A 14,645-nucleotide genomic window follows, 5' to 3' on the forward strand; every position below is an offset into this window, starting at 1 on the left:
ACACGGTCATCTCCCGAACAGTCTGCGCGCCTGCGCCACCCCTACCTCGGATACGGTTTGTAGTCCCGCACCGTGCCGAAGAGTGGCGTTTCTGACCATCTACGGTGCTCCAAATATCGTCCGCAACGCTATCTTTTGGACGGCTTCTAATTTCTTTTGAAGCGCGGAGTTCAACAAAGCTCCCTGTGTCGGGTAAGCATATGTTAGAATCGGACGCACAGCCGAAAAATGAGCAGTTTAAGAGGAAAACAAGAACATCTATTAATGTCGTTTTATATATATATATATTTCTTTTTTTTTTTACTTATTTTTTTAGTCTGCTCCATCACGTAGATCGAGACAGTTTTAAATCTTTAAATACTGGGGTAATTTCAATCTTGTTCTTAAAATCATGAAAAAGTGAGGTGTTTTTTCGTTGTACGCCCCCCTCTACTTTTTTTTCGCTTTTTTCACATAAAAATTACTTAATATGCATGTTCTATAATAATTGATGAATAAAACATTGTAGAAAACACACTAACATGCTGTTTTATACCGCTCATTTTAAACATTCTCCATATTAACTATTTTACATATTAAAAAAACAAAACAACTCGACTATAAGCAATAATTACTGAATTTATTATTTTAATAATAAAAACATTTAATTGGTCAAGGGTAGCGAGCGAAGAGAGCGTAGGTTAAGTTTGGATAGATTATATTGATTCCGTGTACTGACGAATCGTACGTATATCAACATAATCAAACCTAATATGTTTGGTTTAAACATAATAAACACATTCATTAACTTATCAAACCGAAATATAAATAATGTGTAAAACAAAAAAAATTTCATTTCACGGATATGTTTATTTATGTTTTGTACGATTCGGAACAGTGTACATGAAACAATCACGTGTTTCTCAGCAAATACCTCCAAATACCCACTGATTTGGAAGAATTCTGCCTTATTGTACTTTCTTTTTGAAAATGAGGACTCGTCTATTTCTACCGTCATTCCTGGACCATCTAAATTTTTTTTTTTTTTTTTTTGTTTTTAATAAATAATCAGCACACACATCTTTCTGAAGTGCATTTTCCGATCCGTTACTGATTTACTTGACATTTGCAATTCTCTCGAACAAAATTAGTTTTTGTATATTCAAGAGCCCAACAGTATACAATCAGCAGGTCAAAATCCGTTGACCCACCGGGTTGGTCTAGTGGTGAACGCGTCTTCCCAAATCAGCTGATTTGGAAGTCGAGATTTCCGGCGTTCAAGTCCTAGTAAAGCCAGTTATTTTTACACGGATTTGAATACTAGATCGTGGATACCGGTGTTCTTTGGTGGTTGGGTTTCAATTAACCACACATCTCAGGAACGGTCGAACTGAGAATGTACAAGACTTCACTTCATGTACACTCATACATATCATCCTCATTCATCCTCTGAAGAATTATCTAAACGGTAGTTACCGGAGGCTAAATATGAAAAGAAGGAAAGGTCAAAATCCGTTGTATGCTCTCAACGCTTGCGTCAATTAGTTAGTTCTTAGTTGGCGCCATTGAAAAGTTATATTGAATTTTTTTTTTGTCTTCAGACATTTGACTGGTTTGATGCACCTCTCCAAGATTCCCTATCTAGTGCTAGTCGTTTCATTTCGGTATACCCCCTACATCCCTAACAATTTGTTTTACATATTCCAAACGTTGCCTGCCTGCACAATTTTTTCCCTTCTACCTGCCCATCCGATATTAAAGCGACTATTCCAGGATGCCTTAATATGTGGCCTATAAGTCTGTCTCTTCTTTTAGCTATATTTTTCCAAATGCTTCTTTCTTCATCTATTTGCCGCAACACCTCTTCATTTGTCACTTTATCCACCCGTTTGATTTTTAACATTCTACTATAGTACCGCATTTCAAAAGCTTCTAATCTTTTCTTCTCAGGTATTCCCGATCGTCCATGTTTCACTTCCATATAAATCTTGAAATAATAAAATAAATAAATAAAATTATAAATGTAATCTAAACCTACGCTCGCTAACCTTGACTAGCGAGCGAAGCCAGCGTAGTTTATGTTTAGTTAGATTACATTTATAATTTTATTTATTTATTTTCTTATTTCAATATAGCGTTTCAGTGGCGCTATCTAAGAACTAACTAACTACAGAAGCGTTGTGGGCATATAACGGATTATGATTTAAACAACACAATGTTTTGTAGCTATAGTTTATTATCCGCGAGCCTCGTGTGTTTTTTCTGAAACCAAATTCTTCTCTGCATGATCTTTTCTTATACAACCAACGCGAATGTTCTAAATGAAATTTTAGTTCGATGTGTTGTTTTTTTTTGTCACAAATTCTTTTAGTATGTATTTTTTTTTTTATTGTAAAAATTTCGCAGCGCTCTCTTCGTCACTGATATCGCGAATTAGAAAAATAAAGGCGTGTGATTGTTCCATGGCGTCTATCTTTACACTAATCTAATAACACAAAATATATTATTTTTATTGGGTTACTGCAGTATTTCTTTAATGTTTTATTCATCAATTACAATAAAACATGCTATATTAAATAAGTTTTTTGCGAAAAAATTGGAGCGTAAAATGAAAAAGTACCAAAAGTGAATCTGACATTTCTAAAAACTTTTATTTTATAAATTCCCCATCAGAAAATGGTTTACATTTTTTTCATAAAAAAAAAAAAAATCTTACTTTGAGCGATGCGATAATCGTTGCAAGTGATTTCAACATGGGCTTTCTAAAACCATTTTTTGATTTCTTAATTGAGCCTTAAGATCGTTAATTATATTTTTTCTCTAGGTACTATTTTGTGGATAATCTGTTTGATGTTTGTTATGTGAAATTAAAACAATTCCTCACCAGGTTAACCTTTTTAGTAAGCAATACGAATAATCGATTAATTGATTATGAAATACGGTGATATGATATTACATATTAACAGCATTTATCATTCATCAACGTAAAAAATTAATCAAATTCAAATTCTTCATGAAAATGATGTCTTCGATTTATTTTTGTTAACTTGTATACGAGAAGTATATAAGTAGACGATTTTAATTAAAAATATAAAAGGAAGGTACTTACATTTTCGTATAGCAGTAGTATTAAGAAAATTTTTAACCTTTTCTTGAAGCACCGATTCAGTGTTACTACTATGATGAATACTAAATACTGAAAAAGGAACAGGAATCACTACTTATGTATTGTTACACCGAGGATTAAAGAGGGCGTCTGAAAAGCCTGCTAGAAGGTGTGTTAGACAGCAAGCGGATGACGGATGACGTGACGCAGCTCTCTCACTCATTACGGCTGACGCGAAGGCAGTTATCAACGTCAACTATGTTGCTAAAGGATTCACGACTGTTTGTTTTTAAATCACAACTAAATTGTGTTTGCGTTTTGAAATCGTCTCTTGTCGGCTGTGATCGACCAAAAATTGCTTCGCGATCGAGTTATTGGTCATTGTTACCTTATAACAATAATGAATATAACTTTTAAAAGTGTTGTAAATAATAATTAAAATTATAAAGAAAAAGTCGAGAAGTAAAAACATACATGAAAATATATGTATTTATTTGTTCTTTCAAATAAGTACAAAGGTATTACATTTGTTTATAACGCAACATAATATTGTAGAATTGAAAAATGTAAAGTCTAACCAAGATTTGAACCAGAATATACCGTATGAAGAAATCAAAGGATTTTATGAGTCCTGGGTTATTCAGCAAACTTCAATTATTTTAAAATCGAAGGTTTATACAATCATTAATAATTTTATTTTGGAACCGTACTTCATATTGAAAAAAAAAAATAGAAATCATTACGTAGTGATTTAAATGTTTGTACGCTAGAAAAATGGTAATACGTTTATAGTTACATTAATTATAAAAAGTAATTACGTCTTTGAGTATAATATATTTAACACAGACTTTTGGAATAAAAGTTAAAATGTAACCGGGAATTCTATCACTATCATCTCTTATTCCAGAACTATATGCCCGTAAAATTAACAAAATATCACCTGCTTGCCGATCTGACATAAAGTTGAAAAGAAATATTAGGCATTAAAAGACTTTTATTGTAAATTATAATTATTACAACTAACTAATTGATTAAATTATTAACTAACTAAGCGACTGTGAACTGTGGAATGAAGGAATGTCCCTAGTTTTAGAACTACCGCTGTATGTTTTATCCGATAAAGATTTCTCAAAACTGCTTGAAACTGAGCTCAATTTTAAAGACTTGGATTCACCGCTCAGTGTTTCAACGCTGGGAAAAGGGTCCTTCATCTGTTTCTTTTTATTTTTCTTTACATATTTTTCAAATGATGTTAATTTCTTCTTCTTTTTATTCTTTTTCTTTTTACTTTTAGGTGAACGTTTACTCCTTTTTTTCTTTTTCTTTTTTTTTGCTTCTGAAACTAACGATAATGGTTGTGATGATTCTATTGACATAGATGATGTTGATGGTGATGATGATTTTAATGAGCTTTCTGATGGCTCTGATGAAAACATTGCTGATGATGATGATACTGATGATGATCCTAATAATGATCGTAAAGAGGAGCTGGTATGTTCTGATACATCAGATGTTGAAATTTCTCTTATTTCTGAGGATCTGAAAGATGAACTATCACTTAGCGTCTTACTGTTCTTTTTAATCTTTTTTACCTTATCCGTGATAAAAGTTTTCTTGATTTTGTTTCTTTGTGTTTTATTTTTCTTTTTTACTTTATGTTCCGTGTGTTTACTTTGTGTTATTTTTCTTTGTGTTAGTTTTCTTCCTTTTGTTGTATTAACAATCGGTCTAACAATTTTTATTGTTTTTACAATTTTTTTATCAAAATTTACGTTTACGTGATTACGAAAATTTCGTCCTTCTTTACTCTTTAATCCTTCTTCAAAACGATATAAAGTTTTTCTTATTGTATTTGATGTTTCTGAAAGAACAAAAGAGAAATAAGTATTTTACTATTACTTTTTTTGTATATTTTAGGTTTGGTAGATAATTAACATGTTCTCCAAATCACCTACTTTAATTTTTTTTTTAAATGTATTTTTTAAATATTATTAAGTATTTTTTGAAGCTGTTATATCCATTTTTAGGTTAAACAATCTCGCTATCATAGGTCATAAGTTTTCCATAATAAAATTAATTTACGTTTTCTTTCAGTATTTGTATTTAGATAATTTAACAATCACAGACTATACTATATTGTTCTTGTTACAAAAAAAAAATGTATTATATCTAACCGACTACTCATAATGCTTAATAGAAATAAAAGAGGTGATCAGATTTGTAATAAATTCAATAAGACTCTGATAGTACCAGAAAGCAGAAAAGGGCAAAAAAGAGTGAATTTTATGACGAACAGAGTTTGAAATCATCAGGAGTTTTGAATATTTAGGAGTCAACAAAAAAGTGACGTATAAGAAAAAAGTGATCTAATGAATAATTACCGGAAACAAGACTCTTTATGTCAATGTAAAACAAATAATCAAGGATCAGTCTAAAAAAAAATAATATGCATTAAATAATAATTAATTTTTATACTTTATAAATCTGAAATTTTCGAGATGAATTTATGGTACGATTATAATTTACTGTTTAATAGGATAGAGGATGATTCAAGAGCCAAACAAAAGTAGAGTTTAAGAAACAATAATCAGATACTGAATTTTCTTGGAAATATGGTGCAGTTTATTAAATCCTACAGAATATTTTTCTTGGAATATGTACACAGAATCGAAGAGAAATGAAAAAAAAATATTTATTTATTTATTTAGCGTATGGCACCAAAATCAACTACAGTCAAAATTACAAACAAAGATTTAACAAACTAATATATGCTACTGATTCTGGAGTCGCCATCAGGTAATTTTCAGGTTTCTCTTCAAAAGCTGCCCTGGAGCAAACTTCTGTGATGTGTCTAACAGTTTGATTTTCAGCGCACTCACAAAGAGAAGTCGTTGTTTTACCCCATTTATACAGGAAATAGGCGCACCTACCATGCTGAGTTCGTATTCTGTTTAGCGTTGACCATCTCAACCATGTCATCATAAAAATGATAATTTATATACGAGGGGTATTTTTTTCAAGGTCCGATCGATCGTGAAATTAAAACCTCTGTAAAAATAAAAAAAAATTTATTTGTAACAAGTACTTACATAGTTACGCTATTTCTCTACATAGTCGCCACTCCGATTTAGACATTTTTCGTACCGTGGTACCCACTTTCCAATACCCTCGTCATAGAACGGAGCCGCCTGTGTTTTCAGCCATGCTTCTACGCTGGTCTGCAGCTCGATGTCTGTGCCAAAATGTTGTCCTCCTAGCCAGGGTTTCATGTGAGCAAAGAGGTGAAAATCGGATGGAGCCAAGTCCGGGCTGTATGGTGGGTGATCAAACACTTCCCGACGAAAACGCTGCAGGAGCTTCTTTGTTACAGCTGCAGTGTGCGGCCGAGCATTGCCATGGAGAAAGACAATGCCTGATGACAACATTCCTCTCCGTTTATTCTAAATTGTCCTTTGTAGACGTTGAAGATACCTTTTCACCTCTTTGCTCACATGAAACGCTGGCTAGGAGGACAACATTTTGGCATAGACATCGAACTGCAGACCGGCATAGAAACATGGCTGAAAACACAGGCGGATCCATTCTATGACGAGGGTATTGGAAAGTTGGTACCACGCTACGACAAATGTCTAAATCGGAGTGGCGACTATGTAGAAAAATAGGGTAACTATCTAAGTACTTGTTACAAATAAATAAAAAATTTATTTTTACTGTGGTTTTAATTTTGTGACCGATCGGACCTTGAAAAGAAAATAACCTTCGTATATTCGCTGACGATGAAGCAATAAATACTGAAGATGAATAAAAAAAATCTAAAAGAAAAATTCATGTTTTTATACCTGTATAAATTAGTTCATCCAAATATATTTTATCATGTAATTTTATTTTTGTATCTCTTAATTTTTTCAATCCGTTATATTTTATTATAATAAATAAAAATACATTTTAATTAAAGTAAACAGAGGGCAAATAAAGAAATATTTTATTTGTTGAGTTATATCGCGTATCAAAACGTATATCTTTTTCATATCTTTTCATCTCATATTTTTTTCATTTAATGTTAAATATATGAAAATTCTAAAAAAAAAACAAATTACTACGAATAAGAATCTTTTAACTACTCCAAATAACTGCACGTTTGGTATATGTCACGTGATCTTGCGAGAGCCAATCGTACCGCAGCACGCTTCAACTCAGCCGGCCGCCGATATGCGCTTTACCTCGCACTTCATCCTACCCATCGCACTCGTACATAAATTTCCGATCACCTAAAAAGTCCTACCTAAAATGGCCTGTGCTTTCAAAAATATTTTTTTCTGGGTATAAATATTATTCTGTCTAAACCTCAGCATGCCTCATATATATATTTTCGATATTTGTGAAATACAATTTTGAAACGGCCTGGCAAAATTTTAAACCCGATTAAATAATTTGCCTTTTTTATTTTCTATTTCATTAAATACTAAATTTGTAAGTATTAAAATCTCAAAATGCCTCGAGGATTTTTTTTGCAAATAAAATTTCGCTAGGTTCAAGGGTTGGTTAGGCCCCATTACCCTTCAGCCAGGTCTTCGATTTTATATTCAGACATCACAAAAGAAGTGCTGCACAAATTATCATAGTGCCTCAAATACCTACCCTAAAATGTTTAACAGAACAGCTCTCCTACTATCACCTTATATCTACAAAACTACTCGTCCGATTTTGTAGCACTGACGTACAGCTGTTGTAGTCGTGTCTCTCTTTTTCTTTTTTTTCCTCCGGAATCACCTTATGGTATTACTTTAGAGGATGATATGTATCGGTGTAAATGAAGTATTTCAGATAGACCATTCCTGAGATGAATAATTAAATTAATAATATTTAAAGTGTTAAAAAGGATTTAAAGTGGCCTCTAGAACCGCCACACCCGCGCGAATGAAATACGGTATGTGCGCGCGTTTAGTTAGAATCATTGAATTAAATAAACAAAAAATAATATATTTAAATAAAATTATAAATATTTTTAATTAAGTTGTGTTTGTAAGTCGTGCATCAGAAAAAAGCCGCTTGGCGGGAAAGTCCTACAACTGTATTGTCAGATTTTTTTTAAAATTATTAATGTACATAATTTAGTTCCTCATAATGAAGTAAAAACCATCTCATTATACAGCCTGCCATTCATAAACGTATAACTGAAACTACATCAGACCACCTTATTTCCAACATAATCAAAAACTTCCGATAATGAATAGGCTAATGACGATTTATTTATCTTTAAGTTAAAAACGTTATTCTGTTCTTGTGAGATTCAGAATAGTAACGGCAGTTTTTAAAAAGAGCTCTACCAATGAACTACTAACCTTGTTCTTCTTTTAGGAGTTTTAATTAATTTTTTATGGTAGCCTAATTTGTTTCTTTTTGTGTTTGTTGTATAACTTAAAAATAAACAGTTGTAGTTGATCTGCCGCGTGGTAAACGCAGATGATATTCAGATCTGCAAAACATCACTTTTTATACTACAGAGAATGTTGTACAATAAACTTCGTTATTCTTTAATATGATAAATAACTCTTATCGGTATCTCTTTTATATCATACGCTAGATATTCGTTAAAATCACAAGATGTACTGAGAAAAATTGTCCAAAATAAAAAAATTTGGATGAACTATAGACAGTGAAAGGAAATATGTATAATATTAGTTTTTTATACTCAATAGAATTTTGCTAATTTCTTTTAAACAGATACTTACTTGCACTTTTATTTTCCTTCAAAAATTCCCGATATATGTCCCATAGATTAAGTCGTTTATATTGTTCGCCGGTTGATGTTGTTTCTAATCTCGTACGCCACCATTCTTCCGTTCTCGATTGCAAATAGTTTTCAAACTCGGGGTCTTCTTTGATTACAGTCTAAAAAAATAGAATTTGTTTTTTTTTTTTAATATATTGATCTGTAAGACTTACTAATAACAGTTATATACAGGATGTCCCATATAAAACGCAGCCCAACCTTATATTGGTAGGTATTGAAATAATAAAAAGGCATGTGTAAATGTAAATGTAATTTAATTTTTATTATTACCATCTATTACCTTACATTTAGAGTAAATATTAGAAGTGGCCGCCATCTTCTTGAATACAAGCTTCAATTCTTTTTACAGCGTTTCTTGCAACTTTTTTTAAAGTTTGTGGCTTGATATTTAATACAGCTTGTTCAATATTGACTTTCAATTGTTCAAGTGTTCGTGGTTTGTTGCTGTAGGCTTTTACTATGAGGTAACCCCGTAGAAAAAAATCCGCCGCAGTCAAATCTGGATATTTTGGTGGCCACAAGCCTCGACCAATAACACGATTACCAAAGAATTCCTCAACGAAATCAGAAGTTGAACCTGCTTAGTGCGATGTCGCACCGTCATGTTGTAGCCAGCAGTGTCTGTCTTCTTCTTCCAAGAGTGCAATGAACTGAAATGAAATATCCTGATATCGTTTTGCATTAATGGTGTACTCGAAAAAAATAGGACCGATTATTTTCTTCCGCGATATCGCGCACCACACGCCCAACTTCTGCAGGTGTAATTGGTTTTCGTGATAAACGTGGGGATTTTCAGCGCTCTAAATTCTACTGTTTTGGCTGTTTACGTAGCCATCCAAATGAAACCGTGCTTCATCTGTGAAAAATAACAAATCCATAACATTAATTCCCTCGCGCAGAAATCGACGGAACCGTTGGCAATATTGTAGCCGTTTTTCTTTGTCGAGCTCAAGAAGTTGATGAACCGTTTGAATGCGATAAGGTCGTAATTGTAATTGTTTGGTCGCCCGATGAACAGTTGATTCAGACAAATTAATTTCAGCAGACAAACGTCTGATCGATTTATTTGGCGAGGCGAGTAATCGGTCTTTGATTTCAGTGACTGTATCTGTATTTAACACTGACGCAGATCTTTTGTGTTCCTTGTTATTAACAGAACCGGTCTCTCTAAATTGTGCAACTAACCTTAATACTGATGTTTTGTTAGGAGCTGGTTTATCTAGGTACTTATGGCGAAACAAATCTTACACTGCAACCACTCATTTCGTACTGAAGTACGACTCAACAATGAAAACACGTTCATCTAGCGAAAACATATTATCTTGTCTCTAGCAATACACTGAACGTTATAATTGCGTTGTTGTTACTATCGGTAGTGTTATACTGCGTCGCCGCAATGTTCAGATGTTGGACGAGTCCATTTCAGTAACGAGTAGGGGAGTAAGCTTGACTTTTGAAGTTTCATGGATGAGTGATTGATGGGTTGCGTTTTATATGGGATACTCTGTACATGAAAAATGATTTGACCGACCACCAAATTATGGTCACGTGATCTAAGGGAACACTAAAAAACATAAAGTTATCTCTTAGAAAGTTATGTAACCTTAATCTATAATAATTAAATTATTGAGTTAATTATATTATTATAATGATTTATATTAAATATTTTATATATACTTATATAAAATTTATAACAATTGCATTAAATCGAACAATAATCCACAAATATCTTGTACAAACATGTAATATGTTAAACACATGTAAGAGATAAACATGTATATCTCTCTTTTACTTAATTGTATACCCTCTCTTTTTTCTGTTTAGCCTCCGGAACCACCGTAAGGTATTGCTTCAGAGGATGAATGAGGTTGATATGTATGATTGTAAATGAAGTGTAGTCTTGTAAAATCGCAGGTCGACTATATGTAATAATTTGAGTTACATAGAAATTAGATATAATAACTTTGTTAGAAAATATTTATTAATTGAGAAAACAGTAACAATAATAAAAACCTTTGTTCGGAAAGGTTTTAGTAGACTTTTCATTGATAATAGTTTTTTTTTTATTATTATTTTGTAGAGGAATTTTCTCTAATGGCACCGTTGAAAGTTTTATACTATAATGGAAGAGATATTTAAAAGTAGAATGCTTCTACAGACAATTTGAAAAATATTTTTTTATTATTTTTCCATCGTTACAAGTTAGAATTGGATTGTTATAATGTAATGATATATAGTTTTTTTTTTTCATTTGAATGTTTTAATTATAAAGTTCTTGAAAAAATTCATCATAAAGATTTGGAAAATTTTTATTGTAAACAAATATTAATATTTTGGATTTCTACAAAAACCTTGGCTCACGTTTGACTTCAGTCTATTAAAATCGATTGTCTATATTACTTTTTTTATTTTTAACAAAACATTTCTTGCCTGTTCATTTCTTATAAATAACTCTTTTCGTATCGAAAACTATTTTTTTTTTATAAGACTCCATATTTTAAACAAGAATAGAATTTAAATTAAAACAAACTTTAAAAGAGATTAGAAAAATCGATTTAAAAATACTTTCCTAAATATTAAAAAAAAAATATATGTTTTCAAGGCGGTCTCAAATTGAGGGTTAGTAATTTTTTTTCGGATATTTCTTTTAATTTTTAATACTCCCGCACCTTTATCATTGCAATTCAATTATTAAGTATCTGACTTTTATAAAAAACAAAAAAAAACAGGTAAAATATTGCATGGAATTCCCGGCTATTAATAATAAAAATTAAAAGCGTCCAGGGTCTACAGTTTAAACAATTGTAGACATTCCTTGTTAGTTCTGAGTACGAAATATAAATTTTCAATATTTATTTTTTTGAAAAATACTTAAACCAAGGGAGGTAGGGCAAAAGAACAAAAATATAAACAGAGTGGCGCACGAAATGAACCAACATTTGGTTTTGTTAAAAAGTATTTATTTGAATCACAATATAGAAAAGTAAAATACAACGTGTTTACAATATATCTGGAGATTATGTTCTGCTTCTCACATATTCAAAATGACCACCAGCAAGTCTAGCAACTTCGACACGAACTCCTATGTTGTTAATAACTCGACGACACACATCTTCGGTTATCTCGTTCAACGATTCAATGATTAGTACTCGGAATCTCATTACTGTATGAGGTTGTTTAGGGAAAATCTTCTTTAGAAATCCCCAAAGAAAATAATCACACGGATTCAAATCAGGACTGTTCGGGAGGCAGTTCTGTCCACACGCAAAACGATTAGGAAATCGGTTTGAATTGACATTTGCGTTAAAATTTCATGCAGAAAATCTAATTGTGGTCTGACTGCATCCTGCAGGAACCAGTTGTTTTCTAATTGAAACGCTTGTGCAAGAAGTAGAGGAACAAAATTATTGCACAGCATGTTTAGATAACGTCCAGTGTTTACTCTGTTAAAAAAAAAATGGCCCATTACCCCGTGACTTGAGATAGCGGCCCATACCGTAATTCTTGGAGCGTGATGCACCTTTTCATGAAGCAGGTGTAGATTTTCTGAAGGCCAAAAACGGACATTTTGTTTATTAACAATCCCGTCTAGGTGAAAATGTGCCTCATCTGAAAACCAAACATTGTTACACAAAATGTCTTGTTTCACAACCCATTCAGCGAATGTCATTATTTGATATTTGTTGTCGACCGTTAATTTAGTCAACACTGTTGTTTGGTACGGATACAAACGCAAATCAGTTTTTTAAATTCGCTGCACAGATCGCCTAGAAATCCCAATTTGTGCTACTGCTTTTCTTGTTGATTTGCATGGGGACATCAGCAACGTTGCTCTGACAGCTTCGACATTCTGTGGAGCATCGGCAGGCCGTTCGCGCTTACTCTCAATGACTGAACAATCACATTAATTTTTTTTGAAGTCTACGTTTTGTTTTAAATAAGGGGACCACGAGTTTGAAAATGTGCACGAAACCGTCTTTCTGTAAGCACCACACAAATCGTTTCATTAAAAACGAGTTTCATTTCAGTAAAAATAGAGTCTTTCGCGCTGTTCAATAGTCAGTCTTCCTTTGTCAGCCATCTTGAAACGATACACAAACAGCGCCCTCGGAAAGAGAAGAGGCGGCTGTCTTAGAGAAGAGGCGGAAAGATTACGGTAAGGGCCGCTATCTCAAGTCACAGGGTAATAGGGCATTCTTTTTTGAACAGACAGTGAACAGTAAACGTTATCTAAAGATGCTGCGTAATAATTTTGTTCCTCATGAACTTCTGTAATTTCTGCCAACATAAAACGCATTAATAATTAATTATTAACCTAAACAATTATTGCCAAAACAAATATTGGATCATTTCGTGCGCGACTCTATATTTCAGTTTTAAGAATTAGGTGTTGATTTTTTTGAAAAACAAGTTATTTTTTATTATTTATAGATGCATTGTATTTATTTTGGATGCACAAATAAAAATGTTTGAGCCTAATTTGAAGAAAATAGGTCAGGTCATTCTTGAGATATACGGCCAAAAACAGTACGACACACATACTTTTTTTTTAAACTCCCTCAAGACGACCAGCCTACGCTAAAAAGCTTAACACAGTCGCCTCAGGGTTTCATGGTAGCGTAGTCTGCCCACGGAGTCTCCCGTGCCTCCCCGAAAACATACTAATCACCTCTTCCGGTGATAAGAATGTTTCTGCACAGGAGAGCTACCCTTCCCGCCCTTATTATATCTGATCCAGACACGCATTTCGCTTGCTCTTCGCAGTTACGTGTCCCCCCATGCACACCTCGAGGGTCCCCCATGCCATCATCGAGGAGCTCCGAACCACCCACTCTTGCGCGTGAGTAGGCCCAAACACCCTAGGCATAGAGGCTGCCTCCCTGGCCCCTACACGCATCAAGATGGACTTGTACCTGTCCTCGATCCCTCACGCATTCCCATGACCTCCTTACTTGTTGCGCCATGTCTTCCCCGGCGTCAGCGATAGAGCACCGCACACAATATCCCCCCACTCCATTTCCATCGGTATATCCGGCAGCATATTCCAACAACATGAGCAAAGACATATAATACAATCATAAATTCCTAACCTAACAAAGTACGACACACATACTAAGTACATACATATGTACGCACATTATATATAGTAAAGACATAGTCTTTATGTAATGTCGGCTCATTTTTTATCTAGATAAAGTAGTTGAAGCCAAAAGAGTAAAGATTTGTGAAAAAACCCGATACCCCATTATTGAAATTCATTTTATGTTGGCAGAAGTGACAGAAGTTCATGAGGAACAAAATTAAATATTGCTAAATAATATTAGGTTAGTTTTTGATGAAATAATATTATTTTTCGCTAAAATTTAATCTATTTTTATCTCCATAAAAAGTTCGTATTCACTCATCGCTTTATTTAATATAAGGCCTTGAATTTTTATCATGTTTGATTTCTGCAACTTCTTGTTTGTATGTTTTTCTTTTCAAAACAAACTACTTTATTGTTTGATCTCTACCATTATGATATTTGGCTGTCATTATTCTATCATAAAGCAGGAGATATTTCATTTAACTTCAATACTAATTCTACTTTTTTTTTATTTTCCCTATCTAGCGCTATAATAGAGCTATAGCTCTAGAAGAGAAAATATTATAATAGGTCCAATTTGGGTATATGCGGCTTTCACCGAATCTTGACGTTTAGTCAACTAAGGAACCCAAAAAAAACGGATGGAAATTTTCTGGATGTTAATTTTCGTATGTGTGTTT

At 33.0% G+C, this 14,645-nt stretch overlaps 1 protein-coding gene across 2 annotated transcripts in view; it reads right to left on the reverse strand.

Annotated features, from left to right (window-relative positions):
* Positions 1–3,548: 3,548 nt before the first annotated feature.
* Positions 3,549–14,645, reverse strand: part of LOC142330257 (uncharacterized) — a 28,291-nt gene continuing 17,194 nt past the window's right edge. For both annotated transcript variants that reach the window (XM_075375442.1, XM_075375441.1), the window contains 2 exons: positions 8,818–8,977; positions 3,549–4,946 (listed from right to left, as the gene is read on the reverse strand). In XM_075375442.1, the coding sequence (XP_075231557.1) occupies positions 4,129–4,946; positions 8,818–8,977 (978 nt within the window). In that variant the 3' untranslated portion in view covers positions 3,549–4,128. The remainder of the gene's footprint in view (positions 4,947–8,817; positions 8,978–14,645) is intronic.

The sequence above is a fragment of the Lycorma delicatula genome, chromosome 9, assembly GCF_047948215.1.
Source record: "Lycorma delicatula isolate Av1 chromosome 9, ASM4794821v1, whole genome shotgun sequence".
NCBI lineage: Eukaryota > Metazoa > Arthropoda > Insecta > Hemiptera > Fulgoridae > Lycorma > Lycorma delicatula.